A 20,002-nucleotide genomic window follows, 5' to 3' on the forward strand; every position below is an offset into this window, starting at 1 on the left:
CCAAAGAGAAGAGCCTGCCTGCTCTATACTAAGCACTATACTAGGTGCATTATTTAGTGGAGACCCTCTTGGCCACTGCTCTGTACATGTTTTAGTCTTAGTTTAGAGGGAATTTTAAAACCATGATCATCTAATACCCTAGCCCACACATGACTGAAGGCAACTTCAGAAAGCAGCTAGGGAATTAGGGGTGGTGAATGCTTGTGCTCTACTCCTAATGTTTCCTCCAAAATGGAGAGATGAATACATTTGCTAGGCCTCTTGCACCACATCAAGTATCTCTGCCTGAATGATTTCCCAGAATCATGAGACTAGCATGGTCTAGGCAACCCAGGAACTTGCTCCTTCTTCTCCTGAGCAGCCCACTGGGAACATACATTCTACTTTGCTTCTCTTTGCCCTATTTTTATTTTATTTTATTTTATTTTATTTTATTTTATTTTATTTTATTTTATTTTATCTTATCTTATCTTATTTTATGTTATTTTATTTTAATGTTTATTTACTTATTTTGGGAGAGAGATAAAGGGCGAGTGGGGGAGGGGCAGAGAGAGAGAGAAACAGAGAATCCCAAACAGGCTCTGCGATGTCAGTGCAGAGCCTGATGCGGGGCTCAAACCCACAACTTGTGGGATCATGACCTGAGCTGAAATCAAGAATCGGCTGAGGCACCCAGGTGTCCCTGCCCTCAATTTTAAAGGAGGCAAGCTCTCTGCTCCTGGAGAAAGGAGGGGGTTAGAGAGACCTGTAATTTGGAGGGCACGAGGGCATGTAAACCGAGGGGACAAGTACCTGAATCCCTGCATCTTCCCTCTGAGCCTTCATATGCACTCTTTCCTCAGCTTGGAACAGTCTTCCTTATCTATTCACCTGGTGAACCTACTCAGGGACAACTTTACCTGCCATTAAACTATGATCCCTTAATCCCCGGTTCCTCCTCTATTAATAACTACCTTGCTTTATTTTAATTTCCTGTTTCACTAATACAGACTGTTAATCCATATAAAGGGAGGCATTATGCCCATCTTGGTAAAAAACGTATCATGTCCTCAAGGCTGAAGATAGGTCTAGCACTCAATAGGTGTTTATCTTAGTGAAACTGTTCCTTGCATCAAAGTGAAACCTATGCAGACACGGTAAAAATCAGAGCTCACACTTTTTGAGAGCTTCCTATAGACCTCACTGTGAACCAGGGACTGTTCTAAACACTTTTACATAGAACAATTCACTTAATCCTCAGAACAAAAACATAAAGTAGGTACAAATTGATCCACAATCCTTTTCCAAAAAATCACGAGGCTGGATTCCATAATCATAAATATTTCTATTTCCGCAGGAAAATATATGAATATTCAAACCAAGACATGAGACAAAAATAACACATACCTTCCTGTCAAGTCATTGTCATCAAATGAATTCAAGTAGGTGAGGTTTTGCTGCCTAATGGTTATGAAAAATTTTCATTTATTTTTTTGTTTATTTATTTTGAGAGGGGGTGCCAATGGGGAAGGGGCAGAGAGAGGGAGAAAGAGAATCCCAAGTGGGCTCCTCTCAGTGTGGAGCCGGATGCGGGGTTCAGTCTCAATGATTGCAAGACCATGACCTGAGCCAGTATCAAAAGTTGGAGCCTAACTGACTGAGCCACCCAGGCACCCTGGACATTTTTTCGTTCTGAGAACACTTCTGGATCTCATTTTATGGATGAGAAAACTCTGGCATGGGGCAGGTAAATAACTTCGCCAAGATTATACAGCTAGTAAATGGACAGTTCTGTAGCCAGAACTTCTGGGGAAGCACTACCCAACACTGCCTCACAACTAATTTGATCTGCCCAGGTGTGAACAGCAAATTCTACAAGAGAATCAAATTGTTACTTCTTAGATTCAGATTTGCCTCTAATCAAGTGATACTTGGGAAAATGGGTTGGGGTACTGTACATAAAGAAGGCTGCGCAGGCACGCCCTCTACCAGGGCCATGGTGAAGGGTCTAGTCTGCTTAAGAGGCTCACAGATGGCAAGACAGTGACTGCACCTTTAGCAAAACATCCACTGAATAATCTTAGGAAGGCAGAGGGCAGACAGGAAAGAAATCAGACTGGAAAGAAGTAAATTAGTGCCAGTTCTATCTGCAATGCTATTTCGGATATCTGGGTGCTTTGGTGTTAGAACAAAATGGTAGATGATTTGTGAAACACGAAAACAAATGGTCAGCAAGTTGCCCTTTGTGTTTATCTGTGGACTCAAGTGAGGCTAAGTTATAGAATACAGGTATGCATTTCCTGACATTGTGACTTTTAAAAGCACCCCGATCTAACATTAAGCTCTCCAAGGGAAAAAATAAATAGGAGATTCAGTCAATGAAAACATTAATAAAATGAAAAGATTTGTCTTTTCCATATGAAATATAGCACATTGAAGGCATAGAGCACACAAATTCATATTTTGCAAGAACATACAGATGTTGAATGACAAACTGCTCCATATGGCTGAACAGTTGGTTCTAAATTAAAATAATGGCATGAGGTGAGGGAGGTTTAGAAATAACATTAAAATCACTACATGCTGTACTAATGATGCATGCAGCAGCCATGGCTATGGGGGAAAGGCACTTTTGCTGATGCAACACGAACAGCTCTGTGCAGCATCTATGTCGGCTCAAATGAAAAAGAGATGGGAAATAATAACATCAAAATGCACAAAGAAGCAGCTACAGTAGGTATTAAAAAGAAATTGCTATGTAGAGAAGAAATACTTGATAAACAAGGATCTCAGAACCCCCAAATAAATGCAAATATGGTCTAACCTTAATATCACTACTTATTTCTCTTCATCCTCCAATCTTAGGTTTATGCCTAGGTATCACGTCAGAGAATAAGCTTCTCAGCAAATCTGGCATTCTTCACAGCCCGCCAGCACTGCAGTATTTTCATACTTCTCATATATTCCTTACAAATTATAGAAAGCAGCTGCATTCTTGGCAGAAAGCTGTATTATGCAAGTGTGGAGTTACCACAACATGATATTAAATAAGATTAGCTGTTTCCATTTTCACCCGGTGAGGATTCTGTTCAGTATTTAATTCCCTCATTCTTGACCTTTAACGCTTACATCCAATAAGGAAAATTTGAAATAAGGCACGTGAAAGAGTTTGTGTATGAGGATTCTAATCTTACAGTTTTATAACATTTTAATGAGCAACCAGCAAATGCTTTGATCCTGGAACAGAAAAAGTGAGATACACATTTCAACAACGGTCTATAAATAGAATTAAGAGCTTTAAATTATGCATTCCACACCGAATATAGTGCTTGGGACATGATAGTCCCTCAATTAATATTGTTGAATGCATATTAGAATGAGCAAGTAACTAAATGAATGAATGAACAACTCTCAAAATCCCCAGTAGTGCCTAGCACAGTAATCGTACAAAATGGCAACCAATAAATGTTTGTCAAATTAAATTGCATGACATGCAGCCTTTGTGGCAGCCGTGGAGACGTGCCATTTGGGTCAAGTTGCTTCCAAGAGTGAGTTAGCCTCCCCATTCAGGATCCACTGCATCATTCAAGCTTATGCTCTCCTCTGACTGTCCCCAACCAAATGGTTGGGCATGGCTGGGACACCTGAGAGGCGTCATTTCTGCCTAGCAGGCAGTGCTTGTTCTGCCTCCCCACCAGTGCTACAAGGCTTTCTGAGAACTTCACTAGTCTCAGGTTCTTCCTCCCAACCCTCTTGCCTTCCATTCACAGCTGTCAGACCTATACTGCAGTCTGAAGGCCCGTCCTATCTACTTGAACTCTCTTACCCTTTTATCTTTCTTGTGAGTTTTCTCTTATAAATCTCTTTCACTTCTAAATCTGTCTTATGTCTGCTCCCCAGGAGACTGAAAGGACACAGCCTTCCAATGATCACTATCATCCCAGCCCAAAGAAGCACAGAGCTGATTAATCCACATCTAGATGTAAATTAGTTAAGTGCATGACCTTATGAATAAGTAACATTTTATAATATCTAATTCTACGTTCAACAGCTGACCCACATTCTAGGTTTCTTTTTGTTTTCTTGGATGCAGTTTTTGGCTTTGAAAAGCAATAGCACAGGTTTCAAACAGATGGTCAAATAAATGGTTAATATATTACAACCCAACAGACAATTTTTTATACCTCTTTTCCACATACTCTACATAAAATAATTCTACATCTGAAGAACTGAACTCTTAGTAGTCTCGCTGTATCTGCAGTTCCACCTTCCACAGTTTCAGTTACCCGAGGCCAACCACTGTCCGGAAGCAAATGGATACTCCTTCGGACGTAGTCTCAGAAGGTCAATGGTAGCCTAACGTTGCGTCACAATAACTACGGCATTCACCTCACTTTATCTCATCGTGTTGGCATTTTATCATCTCACGTCATCACAAGAAGAAGGGTGAGTACAGTATAATATGATATTTTGAGAGAGAGAGAAACCATATTTATACAACTTTTATTATAACATATTGTTATAATTATTCTATTTCATTATTAGTTATTGTTGTTAATCCCCTACTGTGCCTAGTTTATAAATTCAACTTTACCAGTGGTATGCATATATGTATGAGAAACAACAGAATATCTACAGGATGCAGTACTATCCCCATTTTCAGGCATCTACTAGGGGACTCGGAATCCCCCGCGAATAAGGGGGAAGCACTGTTAAATAAAACACATTGGAGAAACAGCCTGGTATGACGATCCTTAGTAGGAAAACAAAATCAGCCTGCATTTTATACCTCCTAAGGCAGAAAACCCTCTCACATGATGTCTCATTTCTTCACAAAAACCCTCCAAATCTTAAGGTTAAAAATCTCAGAAATTCTGAAAAGTTACCTGCCCCAAGTAAAGGACAGAGGCAGTATTTAACTCAAATCCACATGACTACAAGTCCAGTACCTCTTTCCACTATCTAATATTGCCCCTTATCAACATATAAAGCTTAATTTTTTTTCAATGTACTTTTCAACTCATTATTATACTGGCTCTCTTGTTGTAAGAAAAAAAATATTTCAGTCATTCTCTTATCTCACTTTACCTCTTGATTTCATTTGAAACAAAACAAGATTGGGAAGAGGTAGAGAAAAAGTATTTATATATTATAATATATACATATACATATACATATACATATACATATACATATACATATACACAACTAGAGCAGACAAACATATTTAAGTTTGTCCCAATGATTATTTTATAATATATCTCTATACTTATCCTATCTGGGCTAAATTTTAAGTACTTCACTTCATTCATTCTAATGCTATTGATTAAATGAACAAAACATAAAAACAACAACAAAAAAAATCCCAATTAAAAACTCTGTGTTTATGTCACTTAGAGCTCAAGACCTCCACCATTGGCTGGCCTTATGATTTGCATTCATGGTATGCGTATTTGTTATGCTTATTTTGTGGGCATGGGTGAAAGAACACATACATTTGGCAGGGTAAATTTTACAAAAAGGAGAAATTTTACAAAAATTCGTTTCCTTATTATCCATTAATTCCTCATGGGTGACAGCTCCTCAGTGGCCCTGGCAGTGAGGGGGAGAGTGTCATCACATGACAAATGCTGCTGAGAGCTGCCTTCTGTTTCTTTTCCCAGGAGCACTTCACCTTTCATGATGTATCTGAGAAATTAGAGTTTGTTTTGGAAAAACAGTGTCTTAAAAAAAAGGGTTGAGGGAAGAGAAAGAAACACAGTGATCATGACGTTACCACGAAAAATTGTTGCAAACAAGTTGTAGATGTGTAAATTCTGGCCTTTTCCTTTCCATCATAGCCTAGGCCTACTATTCCTGAGCCATCTTTCAGGGCCTCCTTGAAAGCAGGCAACGTGGCAGGATAAACTTGCTCTAGCTAAGATCAGCCCTTTCTGTTCTCTGAGAGTCAATATTCAGCTACAGATTCTTCTGCCAAAAACACAAGTATTAAATTACCTTCTGCAACTTCTGTAACTGCTTGGGTAGTGTAAGCTATGGGACTGTAACACGTTGTGCATTGAAGATGGGACGTCTTACTACTTTTTACAAGCATAGAGGACACAGAGTACTTTTGGTTTATGCCAGAATGGAAGAAGCCACCAAAGGACTCAAAGAAAGGATACCTAGGTATGTAAGTTGTATTAAAAAATTCTGCCCCCTCACACTGGCGCTTCCACTCCTGTAACATGACAGTGCATGACAAACATGGACATGTGGCTACACATCTGGGAAATGAAGGAAAGGGCTACACAAACACAGCTCACTCCAAATATTCTTAGAGGACATCAGTACAGGAGAAGTAGATGTACTGGCAAAAGTACTTGCAAGTAAATTTACAAGCAATTGTTCAATTTTACTCAAAATTTATAAACCAAATTGAACATAACAATCCTAAAATGTGAAATAGTTTTCTTCCAGTTCACAAAAGTCATTACTATTCACACACATCCTCTGATCATCCTCTACAATGTTTATCAGACCTTCTCAAATCACACGTGAAAAAACAGAATGGCATCCTCGTTTGTAGCTGCTGTTGAAATAAACACACATCGGGGCGCCTGGGTGGCTCAGTCGGTTGAGCGTCCGACTTCGGCTCAGGTCATGATCTCGCGGTCTGTGGGTTCAAGCCCCGCATCGAGCTCTGTGCTGACAGCTCAGAGCCTGGAGCCTGTTTCAGATTCTGTGTCTCCCTCTCTCTCTGACCCTCTCCTGTTCATGCTCTGTCTCTCTCTGTCTCAAAAATAAATAAATGTTAAAAAAATTTTCAAATAAACACACATCACTAGTGAAGAAAGGAGGAGGCAGAGAGAAGCGAGCTTGCCATTGACAGAGTTCATAAAAGAACCTAGAATTGAATCAACTTACTAAGTGGTTACAGAAAGCTTCCTACAGGTAACTACAAAGTAAGACAAGCACCTGGCTTTTAGAGAAGTGGGGAAAAAATTAATAGAAAAATCTCTCAAGGCAGATCATAAATACAACTGAGTACAAAGTGCCATGAAGTTTTAGAATAGGGAAACATAACACGTGATTGTAGGGGAATCCAGACAGGCTTCACAGGAATGCCTGTGTCTCCCTGTCATTCTGCCACTTTTGAAAAGATTATTTTAACTTGAAAAAAGTATAGAAATCTACAAAAAAGATAAGAATGACAGCAAATGTCACCTCTTTCCTTCCTGTGGCTCAATAAGTCTACCCTCTAGAAATATATCCTCTCAACAATTTGGTACCTAGTTTTTAAAAATTTTTTATGCTAGATATATATATTTAAAATAGTATACACACATAAGTCACTTAAAATGGGACAACACATACTATTGTACGACATGACACGTTTGTTTAATTTACTATCCTGATATCCTTTTGGATGGCATATAGAAGGGAACAAGTTGACAGAGGTGCTCCTTCTTCGAGATGCCCAAGGCGATCACGACCTTACTGGACACTCTTGCAAACCCTTTAATGGAATTTCTCAGCAGGAAGATAACTGAGAAAGTTCTTATCTAAGAACATATTAGAAGGCTACCCCTGATCTGTCTAGATCCACCCTGTCAACTACAGTAGCCACTAGACACATTTGGCTATTTAAATTTAAATTTAAATTTAAATTAAAAGTTCAGTTCCCCAGTCACAATAGCCACATTCTAAGTGCTCACTCAATGGCCATACGTGTCTGTGACCACTCCTTTGGACATCACAAATATAGCATATATTAGCATCTTTGCAGAAAGTTCTATCGGACAACATTCATAGTAAATCAATCTTTTTATTTCAGCTGACTGGAGAACAGAAGTTAGTCACAAAGACTACATGGGTGACTAATGGAGAAGAAAAATGAAGGCCGCCCACGTTTGGAAGGCTCCCTCCGTACGCAGGTGAACCACACATAGTTGGCACTGATCACTCTGAAGCCAGAATGCCTCTGGACGTGTGAAAAGGGATGCCTGATAGCGGATGGACTCATGGCCTTCGGGTGGCACCTAATTGATTGTATCCTTTCACTCGTGATTAGTTACCACTGGCTGATGTTACTAATGTATGTTTGTTTCATATGTTACAAGCCATAATCTGATTCTATCTCTCAGGTTAAGATCTATGATTCCAGAATAGTATTCGATTTAATGAAACTGAATAGTGTGGATGCACTATATTTAACCATAAATTTATTGATAAGATATTTAGGCTGCTTCAAATGTTTTGCTTTCACACATACCACTGCAATGAATGCTCACACATGTAAATCTTTCATATACACAGACAATTATTTTGTTGGATAGAATGCTGTAAGTGGTTTTGCTGCATCAAGGTTATGAACATTTGTAATTTTAATAGAGACTGCAAATCACCTGTCTATGGAGTTGTATCAATGTATCCTCCCTCTAATGATATAGCAAAGGCCCTTTATCCATACTATTTCCATCACTGGATATTATCTGTCTGATTAATTTCTGCTAATACGATGGCTTTTACTTGCTTTTCCTTCATCATTAGTGAGGCCAAGGATCTATTTACATGTTAATTGGCTATTTGAAGATCCATAAATTGTCTTTTCATGGCCTTTTTATGTACTTTGCCATTTTATTTATTAATATTTATAGGATAGTTTGTCTTTTGATGGTTGATTTGTAGAAAGTTTTGGTTTATTGGTATTACTTTGTGTTTTATGTGTTACAAATATCTGTCTTCCTCCACACCCCTCCTCCCATGGCCCTCACAGCTTCTGCCTTTTAATTTGGTTTAAATTTTCATGTAATCAAATCTGTCAGTATTTTCCTTAAGATTTCTGGGTCTAAAGTCTTTCTTAAGAAGTGGTTCCCCCATTCTAAGGTTATAAACATATCCTTTTCCTTAAAACTTTTAATATTTTCCTTTTTTTACATATAAACTGCAGTCTATCTGCAATTTATTTTTGCATATGGTGAGAGATAAGACTCTGACTTAATTTTCTTACAAAGAGGTAGCCAATTGCTTCAGTATCATTTTGGGGGGAAAATGTCATTTCTTCAAGTCTTTAAAATGTCACATTTATCATGTATTATAAGTATATTATATAAACACTTTATAAGTATTTATAAATAAGTATTTATTTATAGGTACCTTATAAATACTTTAATCTGCTTCTGGCCTATTTCATTTTAATTATCAACTTACCTACAGTTTTCCATCTTCTAGATTACAAAAAGTACATGGACTGTATACCTCTTCTGCTCAAAATTTTCAGTGGCTTCCCCTTACTTGGAATAAAATCCAAAGTCTTTAGACAGCCCATGAAGTTGTGATCTGACCCTTGCCCATATACCCAACTTTAGCGTTCACCACCCCTCACTCACTCTTGACCAACACAAGCCAATGATCCTATAAATAAGGGAATAAAATGGTCCTTCTATGCTTCAGGGACACCTCAAGCTAACATCCACCACAGGCCCTCTGTATCTGCTCTTCCCTCTGCCTGATTGATACATTGTAACTGCAGTTATCTGCATAGTAGCATTTCATTAAGGTCTCTGCTCCCATGTTACCTTCTTTCTTTTTTTCACTCTGATTTATTTTTCTTCAGGTACTTACCCTACTTCATGTATTTACCCAGTAGAATTGCCCTTCATTTTATTATATATTGTTTATTATCAAACACCTGAACTAAAATATAAGCTCTATCAGACCACGGGGCTTGTTTTAAATTCACTTTTTTTATCCTCAGAACCTAGAACAGTGCCCGAAACACAGTAGGTGTGCAACAAATATTTGTGGAAGAAATGAGTAAACAAATGAAGATGTATATAGCTTGATTATGGATATGGATGAATGATCTTAATACATAATCCCAAAGGGCAAAACTATTTTTGGAATTACTCACTTTTCGTTGTTTTACAGAGTCCAATTTTATGAGCCAATATGAAGCCACTTTTGTTTTATGATACCTCCAGTTATCAATGATCTGTTTTGGGAGAGAAAGATTAAGAAACTTAATCTAAAATTTTCCTTAAAAGTAACAAAAGAGAGGGGCGCCTCGGAGGCGCAGTCGGTTAAGCGTCCGACTTCAGCCAGGTCACGATCTCGCGGTCTGTGAGTTCGAGCCCCGCGTCAGGCTCTGGGCTGATGGCTCAGAGCCTGGAGCCTGTTTCCGATTCTGTGTCTCCCTCTCTCTCTGCCCCTCCCCCGTTCGTGCTCTCTCTCTGTCCCCCCCCCCAAAAAAAAAGTAACAAAAGAAATAAATGGGGTGAAACCAATATTATTAATTTGTGAAATGGAAGCACTGTAATATTACTTGCAACAAAGAATGTTTACTTTCATAAAGACATGCCATCTGAATCCAAAGTTTTCTCTTTTTTGCTGTTAAAAGCACACAGTCTCTAATAAATGAAAGTCAAATGTCTTGAGGTACATAAGATTGGGGAAGAAGCCCAAAACACAGATTTTCCATTTTAATTTTAAGAGCTCTATTTACACAGCACCCATAGTAACAGAATATTGAACAACACATTAAAAGATAGCCCATATATAATCTATTATCCCTTTGTTTTGTTTATTGGGTTTTTATTGGTACAAAGCTTCAAAATTTCTAAATATATATTCCAGTAATATATACTGTAGCAAACAGATTAAAATATTTGCTGCGTATGGTGAACATATAGTAAACAGTCTAATGTCTTATAGAATTATTTGTTACATTTTATTTATATTCTCTATTTTTTGTTTTCTTGGTTTTTTGTTTGTTGTTTTGATAGTGCATGTGCACGGGGGAAGGGCAGAGGGAGAGGGAAAGACAGAATCTTAAGCAGACTCCATTCCCAGCATGGAGCTGGATGTGGGGTCGATCACACAGCTGCAAGATCATGACCTGAGCCAAAATCAAGAGTTGGATGTTTAAACAACTGAGCCACCCAGGTGTCCCTATAAGCCCATATATATTCTTTATAAAATAATCACATCAGCCACAAATATTAGTTCTACTCTCTATCTAATTTTTCTTCTACCTAATTCAAAAGGGTGGTCTGTAGCTAATATCTCTAAGTAAAATTTATGTACAAAAACTTTGTTTTTACCCAGAACTTGATTGAATAAGATTAATATGTAAATAAAAACAAATGTACATAAAGCTTTATAATTAATGTTCACTTTTCCTCCTTTTTCCTCAATGTAACAAATATCTTTGTAAGCAAGATATCATTTTCACTTTTTAAAATATATATATAACAATACAATGAATAATACTTGGGGGGTTTTGCTTATAACTATGTCATGATTACAAAATAGAAATTGCCACTATTAATTTTTTAGCTAAGAAAGTTACATTTTTATTATTATTTTGTTTGTTTCTAGACAGTTCCTTTAGATAGGTCTAAAGTAATGCTAAAACATAAAGAAGACCAAGTGCATTGTTGTGGTTCTTATCCTACAATTGGCCACTAGATGGTGTCTTCTTCTCTGGAACAACAACAACAGCAACAACAACAACAAAAAACCCAAAAAACAAAAACCCACCAAAACCAAAACCAAACCAAACAGAACAGGGAAACCAGAAAACAGCCTTCTGTTACTGGGGGATTATCTAAGCATGTCAATTTGAAATAGATGTTTAAATGAAATTAATCTGTGACTGAAGAAATGCTCTTTCACCAGAAATATCTAAAAGTTGGACATTCTTTCTAAAATAGAAGTAAGTAAAAGCCGTGAACTTTAATATGAATTTTAGGACTGTGTCATTTTAGAATGTTCCACTGGGTGGTGCAAATGTGTTTATAACAAGAAAAACCCCCAACATAAGCCATTTCAAAATCTGACCAAAACCAAAACCATTCAAGGAGCCACATTCAAATATTCTTGATATTTTATACTGAGGGCCCTACTTTTTTCATTACAATTCCTTCCATGTTAGATCCTTCTAAATCTTTACAGAAGGAGGCTTAACTTGGTATTTTTTTCATCATTACGAACAGTAATTATTTAACACTAATTATTCTCACTTATGAGGCAATTTCATCATTTTAATATTAAAACAGGACTATACGCTAAAAGATATTCTGCTTTATTGATATGGTGATCTCACTGCTCATAAATCATAAAAATTAAAATAACCCCTGTATTTTCTAAAGCTTGTGGAGGTTGAAAAGAACATTAAGTTTACCATGACATTCAGAATGATGCTATCAGGAAATAAATTTTAATATTTTAAGAAGAACAATAAAAAGGTGCAACCACCTTGGAATTTCATACATTAAATACTCACATCTTCTATCAGAAGTAATGATTCTGCATCTGATTTTCCTGGAAACCGGATCTTCATGTCCTTGAGGACAAATAAGGTCTGACTTGTTAGATGGTCTTCTTGTTCCTTTGTTCTCGGTTGCCGCAAAGACTCACTCTTAAATTTGAAAGAATACAGATATTTGGAGGGGGTCTTATTTCATTGTGCCACTATAATCTGAAAGATATTTCTAGGTAAAAATGATGCACTTTTAATTAAAAAAAATAACAAAAAGAAAAAAAATTTTTTACATTTATTCTTAGGATTAAATGGATATGATTTTCCAAGAATGTCTTTCACACTTCCACACAGTTGTAGTTTATTTAGCACAAAACACTAAAATAAAATGTAAGTGTTTAAAAAAGACTTCCTGGTCGGTTCCATTTGTTCCATATACCTTATGCAATTCTTGATTAGAAAAAATAATTATTGATAGTTACCAAATGAAATTCATCCATTTATACTTTCTAGACTTTTCTCTTTGGGAACATAATCCACATTAAATAAACAAATAAATCCCTGGCCTGTGTGTAGGTGCCTTGAGATATCTATTTGAGCACCTACAACTACGCCTGGTTGCAAAATAAGTTCACTGACCTCCTTAACACTGAATCTCTGGGATTCGTGCTAAGGAGGGAATATGCTGTATGTTAACATGAAGAAAACATTATGAACTATGTTATACTTCAGTAGCCTAAGGATAAGTTATCAATGGTTTGTTGTTTTTTTTTAACCTATTAATCAATCATCCCATTAAGGAAAATTTACTATCCAACAAATTCCCCCAAATTTACATATATACTGCACAATACACTGCAAGGTGATACATTTACTCAGATGATTTTCAACAAAATTACCCTAGACCATCAGCAAATGGACATAAGACGTTATTCTCAGTGTCCATCCTCAAGTTCTATGATATAGTAGAGTCTGCTTTTGAAGAACTCATACTAAGTTATAGGCTAAGTTGGATGAATAATTCAAATTCCAGAAGACCATGAGTTGAATTATAGAAAGGATCTGAGGTTCAACCTGTCCTCCTCTCCACTGATCCCTTTACCACCTAAATCCTGAGTGTAGTGCTTCCTGTAATCTCGGAGTGAAACAGATGACTTACCATCTGAGAGTTAGTAGAGCTGGCTTCATTAGAGTGAGGCAGATGCCTCATGTAGGAGGAAGCACGGTTTAAGGAATGTGACCGAGACCCTGAAGCCAGCCGGGATGCTGATATCATTTGTTGAGCAGAAAACGGCCGGTTGTCTGCACTGGAAGGTGATTGAGAAGAGATGGACCGAGGGCAACTGACTGAACGCCTAATAGAGCCTATTATGATGGAGAAGAGGGATGATAGTACAGTAGCGAGTTAGAAGTTTCCCACTTCATTGAGTTTATTTAAACTAACAATTAGACCACATGGTAGCAGGATGGCCATAAATGTAAAAAACATAGACATCATCATGAGAATATGAGTTTGAAGTTAATTCTTCAATATAAACAGTAAATTTGGTGCAGAACCCCTGTCATGTATGAAGAATGGCAACCATGAGAACAATTCTTAAACAGTTCTGTTCTTGAAATGTGACATAAAAGAACCAGAAGGAAGGAAAACTAACATTTATGGAGCATCTTCTATAAGCCAGGCATCTTGCCTGGTGATACACTTTTATCTTAATCCTCACAGAAACCCTCTAAAGTAGGAATCTCCATCCCCTGGAGGTTCAGAGGAAGAACTTTCTCAAGGCCACATGATGAGAAAGTGGCAAAGCTCAGGTTTAAGTCCTGACCTACATAACATCAGTGTCCTCCCTCTTTCTAAAGCATTACGCCATCTACTATCTTTGGATTAGACTGACAATTTATTAGAATAATCTGTGTATAGGTTAAAAATAGAATACTTTATAGCAAGATTCATAGGGAGGGATGCAAAGGAGTCTAGAGAGCGGCCAGGATAAATGGATGTTATATTTCAGAAACCATGAAAAAAATAAATAAATAAAACAGAAGAAAAACATAAAGATTATCCTAATGGAGTTTAAGTATATAATTGGTTATTACAAGAGTGGGACTAGACAGATAGTCTTCTTATTCACAGGACAGGAAAAAAAATAGGTTTAAATTCCCATAGTAAAGATTTAAGTCAAGAAAAAAAATGTCTGGATCTAGAGGATTATCAGAACAAACTAGGGAAAACCATAGAATATCTTCCCCAATGCATATTGAGACCATTTATGAAAGAGAACCAACTGTTCCAGGTAAATTTTGATTCCTCGCACAGGGAAATAGAATATCACTCAATAGTATACATTTATATCCTTTTTAGTTCATATATTCTTTATACCCTCTGTTCTATATTTTCTCTCTGCTTGGGGAATATATCAGTCTTCACTAATTAAATAATTTAATAAAACTCACATGAAGGCAGGTTGAATACCCAAATAATTCTCTTCATTAGCTGTTGAAAAAAATTTAAACCTTTATAAAGGCAATGGACATAAACCTTATATTTAAGGATGTATTTCTAATGGATATTTTGAGTACACGATAAGCCTAAAACCATGTAGTTCTGGAAAGTACAAAAAAGTATACTCGTTAAAGCTTATTATAAAAGGTGTTTAAAAAAAAAAAAAACCTTCCATTTTTTCTAACTATTAACTTTCTTCTGAACCTGAAAGTCGTATCTTTTTTTGGAAAGGACTATGCTTCTAGAAAAGGGCTGCGTGGAAAACACACCACTGCTCAACCTTCTACCAAGAAAACACACAAAAGTGTGTGCTACTCCTACGCCTTGGTCCTGCTCTCTTTGAGGGCGTAAGGTGACAGTTTGGACCTGTATAACCTGATCACAGGTGCAGAAGGAAAAATATCCTTTCTCTTGAATCACCACAGATTCCCATTTTTCCCCTGCACACACTGGAAATTCAGACAGAATAATTAAATCACTAGACATGCCAATAAGTAGATAAACAAAAAATGGTTATAACTTGCATACACAAATTATGTGAGAAAATATTTCACATCGTTTTTCATTTATGAACATCTTATATCAACCCAAAATATATCTCTGAAACTATAGCAAGTTTGAATTTCCTAAGTTAACAAATGTTACACATAATCTGGATTTTGTCCTCTGTCATTAGCATTACTTTGGAGAGAAGCCTCAAGGAGCGTTTGTGGCTATTCCCTAGTGTAATATTAAAGACAGAATACAAAACAAATTTAAACCTTTGAGGTAATTCCTAATGACTATAAAAATAAAATATAACTAATAAAGAAAAAGACATGTAACTGAAGTAAGCTGTGTTTAAAATGTGAATTCACACTTAAAAACATTTTTAATACACTATTTTTCTGATCTCAATTTACTAGCCTGTTGGTCTGAGAACAAAGAACACTCTCAGAGCTATAGAAATCCTAGCAACATATTCTCTACGCTATCCTCTGTCGGCTCATGCTCTTAGGAATGCACACCTTAAGCAACTGAAGAGGGCTTAAAAAAAACTGATGAAATCTAGGCAGGACAATGTCAGCTTCCAAAAGAGAAACAGAGCCCTCCTTACGTATAGACATATTGAAAGTACTTAAGGTGTCTTTAAGAAAAAAAGGAAGTAATTGATAAAATAGCTTGCAAACTCTAGAACAAGTGCTCAATAAACATCTTAAATGAGTAATTAAATAAATGAAATGGAACATAATGCATTATGTTCCCTCCAAACACATAAACTCTCAAAGACAGGACATATATTAGCATGTATATTTATGGAATAATTCAGTAAAAGAAAGTAAAGGAAAAAGAAAAGAAAGACCATTAAAAATCTTCATGGTAATTTGGTAAAAGAATAATTAAACATTTTCATGTTTGTGCTGTATTCCTTATGTTATGTGCCAAAGTATGGAAGGCCAGGTTTAAAATCCACTCGATACCAGGGAAATAACATATTAAACAAACCATTGCTGGAGATCAACAAAGGCTCACAGTTGTGTTTACTGCATGATTGAACTGGTCCCTTTAGTAGCGCCCTGGGACAACAGAGAACAAGGGAGAGACAGCAGAGATGGGAGTTAAGAAAAGCCCTGCACTGGAGTATCCAATGAGCCTGGGAAAAGAGCAATACCACACTGGACATTTGGGAATGAAAGAAGAATTGTGGACACCTCTGAAATCAAGGAAGGAATGAACGACAGAATGGAGGAGAGCGAAAATGTGAAAAGAAATAAAAGAAGAAAGAGAAAAGAGGAAACCAGAAAGAAGACAACACAGCAGCTGGTCGGCTACTCTCCTGAATACTTGCTGCAACCCAAAAGCCCTCACATAAGTGTTTAGCCCTGATGGAAATGAGGGAACAAAACTTTAACTATTTCACAATTCTGTGGGCTCACAGAATTGATGATCAAGTCAAATGCCTAGAGAGATACACATTTTTATAGGTGAGAATATAAACTAAAATGGGTGACCAGGAGGAAGGGAAAATGGGGAATGGAATGAGAGAACATACTGTCTTAAAAGAGTGTGAATTAAAAGAGAATTCTCTCTTAAAAGAGAATGAATTAGCAGATTAGCAGCCATGAGGCACGTTTTATAAAATCCATGCAAAAATCTAGCACTTAACAAAAACTATGAAATATAAGACAATGGCCTGTAAGAGATCCTTGACTCAAACCTTTTGTTTTCTATCTACAGAGCCTGAAAGGGATTGTGGGTTGTGCCCAGGTCCGGTTAGAGAAGGAAGCGGGATAGAATCCAGGTCTCCTCACACACGACAAGGGTTCATTTGGCCCAAGGTCTTTTATTGAGTTCAGTAATTTCAGTTCCATAATTCTTCATATAACAACTAAATTAGAAGAAATTAACTTACTGGATTGTTGAATTAACTTGTAGTGGTTGGACTGTTTAAGGTCATACGTAACTTGTTTTTCTCTTTTCTTATTTTGGTATTCTTCCTTTTCATTGTCATCTGATTCCGAAGAGCTGCTGCTACTGTCATAACTGCTGTCACTGCTATAGTATTTCTGTCTTCTCATTACCTCAGAGCTCTCAGGCATGGAGGACAGAGGCTAAAATAGAGGGAAATGTGTTATTCTGTTAGAATTCAAAAAATTAACAAACTATTAGCATGATTAGCTACTATTTTTAATTTCCTGTTTATGCCTGCTGTTTTTCACAAAAGCCTGATAATCCCCCAAGTATGACTGCTACAGTGCTATTCACTAATTGTTCGTTTCTGCAAAATATTCCTTCTTAAACGATACAGTTCAGTCATAACGAGGAGAATGCTGTTTCTGCATGATTTGAATAAATGACCAGAGTATTCACACAGAATAACAAAATAAAAGAAAATATTTGATATGAAAATATAAAAATCGGAAACGTAATCATTCTGCATAACCACTTTTCTTCATTCCATACAAAGAGATGACTTAGTACTCATCAAAACACGAAGATGTACTTTTATTGTACCACTGATGTTCAGAGTCACTCAATAATTGTGTGTGTGAATGTATGTTGCTTCTGAGAGAGAAAGAGAGAAGGAGAGAGGCAAGGGGAAGAGAGGCAAAAAAGGGTAAGAAAGCAGCAGCCAGTTAAACCACTATAAGTAAAGTAACATAAATCACTGTAAGTCGAGTAAGGTCATATCATAAAACAGAGTCTATGAGCCTATCCACTCAGATAACGTGTAACAAGAAGCAAGGTATTCCTCACATGTCTAATTTGCTGTGGATATTTTCACAAATAAACATTTTTAGTTAATTATCTACTTTCCATATTGGTCATGAACAATTCCTGTCTTTTCTCATAGGATTTCTAACTATGACATATAGGTATGGCCATAATGGAGTAACACTGCTTTTCACTGCCCATGCTACATAAAAAAAAATAATAATATAATGTAAAAATCAATATGGCATGAATTTTTGGAGGACAGGTGCCAAGAACAAGGGAAAATCTGTAATGATTCAAAATGGTATTATGTTCCAAAATCTCCATTAGAATTACTTGTCTCCCAACCTCCCAATCAATATGTCTCCAATGATGCCAGCCGAAGGAATAAAAGGAGAGTGGGACAGCTTCACTTCAGAAAGAATGTGCACAACCAAGAACAAGACATTTTTCTGACTTAGTCATTTTAGGAGACTATTTATTATACAAACCATATGCCTCTTACTCCTGCTGGGAAAGGTGCCTGTAGTTGTATACTAGATTCTTGTTCTCTGTTAAACAAAAATGCTTTGATGTTAGCATACACCATAATGAAATCCTTGGTTACCGTGGGATTTCACTGAAATATCAAGGTATATCTTCTTGTGCATCAGTGTAGGATGAAAGATAAAGAGAGAAATAGCATTTCATGAAGTGCCTGGAATACACAGTGAGCCAAAGCGTGATCCTCTTAAAGTTACTGCCTTTCCACAGGATGAAAAATAACAAAAGCAGGAAAGTAATTTCATACGCTAAGGTACCAACCTGTATTTCAAAGTATGCTTTCCTTTTGATAGTCTAATATTTACTGAGCACTGGCAATGTTCAGAGAGATATATATGCAAACACTGACTAGTACACAATCATCAAACATTCTGACAGTCCTGGGGAATATGGATTCTACAGGAAACACGTTTCTTCAGAAGTCTCACAGAACCAGAAGAAACACTGGCACGACCGGGCTTGCTAGTAATGCCCTCTTTCATGTAGGCAAACAGCTTTAAGGTTTCTTAAAGAGCTGACTACGTAATGAGTTATTTGATCCTATAAAGAATCACAAGGGGAAGCAGACAGCTGAACCTTTGTGTCATATGTGCACTTGGGACTTTTTGACCAACACACTGTTCAAGCAATAATTCATAAGAAGTCATAGCAGCATAAAGTTTGAACAGTGCCTCAATTACAAAATGGAATCTGTAAAGTGGCATTGACTTAGGACGCAAACCATACTACTTAGTTTTATGTCCAATTTTATTATGAATTGGATCAGACATAAAAATATATAAATAGCAGAAAGATTAGTGAAACAAATATTTATGTCCCTACCACTCAGCTGAAAAAAAAAAGAACAATGCTAATAGCTAATACTTTATGTGGTATTTATTATTTATATCATTAATTAATATTTCTTTTTTTTTTTTTTTAATTTTTTTTTTTCAACGTTTATTTATTTTTGGGACAGAGAGAGACAGAGCATGAACGGGGGAGGGGCAGAGAGAGAGGGAGACACAGAATCGGAAACAGGCTCCAGGCTCTGAGCCATCAGCCCAGAGCCCGACGCGGGGCTCGAACTCACGGACCGCGAGATCGTGACCTGGCTGAAGTCGGACGCTTAACCGACTGCGCCACCCAGGCGCCTTTTAATTAATATTTCTTAGTTTCTCAAATAAGGGAAAATTATTATTTTTCCTAGTACGCATTTCATTTAACCTGCACTATCTTCAATTATTCTTCTACTATAAACACACTGGAAATTAATGTGTAGCATGTGATATCATCCCTTTAAAAAAAATTTTTTTTAACGTTTTTTTATTATTGAAAGACAGAGAGAGTCAGAGTGTGAGCAGGGGAGGGGCAGAGGGAGACACAGAATCCGAAGCAGGCTCCAGGCTCTGAGCTGTCAGCACAGAGCCTGATGTGGGGCTCGAACTCAAACCGCAAGATCATGACCTGAGCCCAAGTTGGAGGCTTAACCGACTGAGCCACCCAGGCATCCCTGTGATGTCATCCCTCTAAAAAGGAAAGCCTGCTTTGAAGTTTGG

General features: G+C 37.0%; 1 protein-coding gene across 6 annotated transcripts in view; it reads right to left on the bottom strand.

Moving 5' to 3' along the window:
* TTLL7 (tubulin tyrosine ligase like 7) overlaps positions 1-20,002 on the bottom strand; it is a 143,552-nt gene that overhangs the window by 31,694 nt on the left and 91,856 nt on the right. For all 6 annotated transcript variants that reach the window (XR_015254825.1, XM_086717406.1, XM_025912128.2 and 3 more), the window contains exons 15-18: positions 17,119-17,317; positions 13,383-13,588; positions 12,248-12,382; positions 9,875-9,955 (exon numbers count right to left, since the gene is read on the bottom strand). Coding sequence is in view for 5 of the 6 variants with exons in the window: in XM_086717406.1 (XP_086573532.1) it covers positions 9,875-9,955; positions 12,248-12,382; positions 13,383-13,588; positions 17,119-17,317 (621 nt within the window). In the remaining variant the exon portion in view is untranslated. The remainder of the gene's footprint in view (positions 1-9,874; positions 9,956-12,247; positions 12,383-13,382; positions 13,589-17,118; positions 17,318-20,002) is intronic.

Source organism: Puma concolor, chromosome C1, assembly GCF_028749965.1.
Source record: "Puma concolor isolate L17-30 chromosome C1, mPumCon1.1.hap2, whole genome shotgun sequence".
Taxonomy (NCBI): domain Eukaryota; kingdom Metazoa; phylum Chordata; class Mammalia; order Carnivora; family Felidae; genus Puma; species Puma concolor.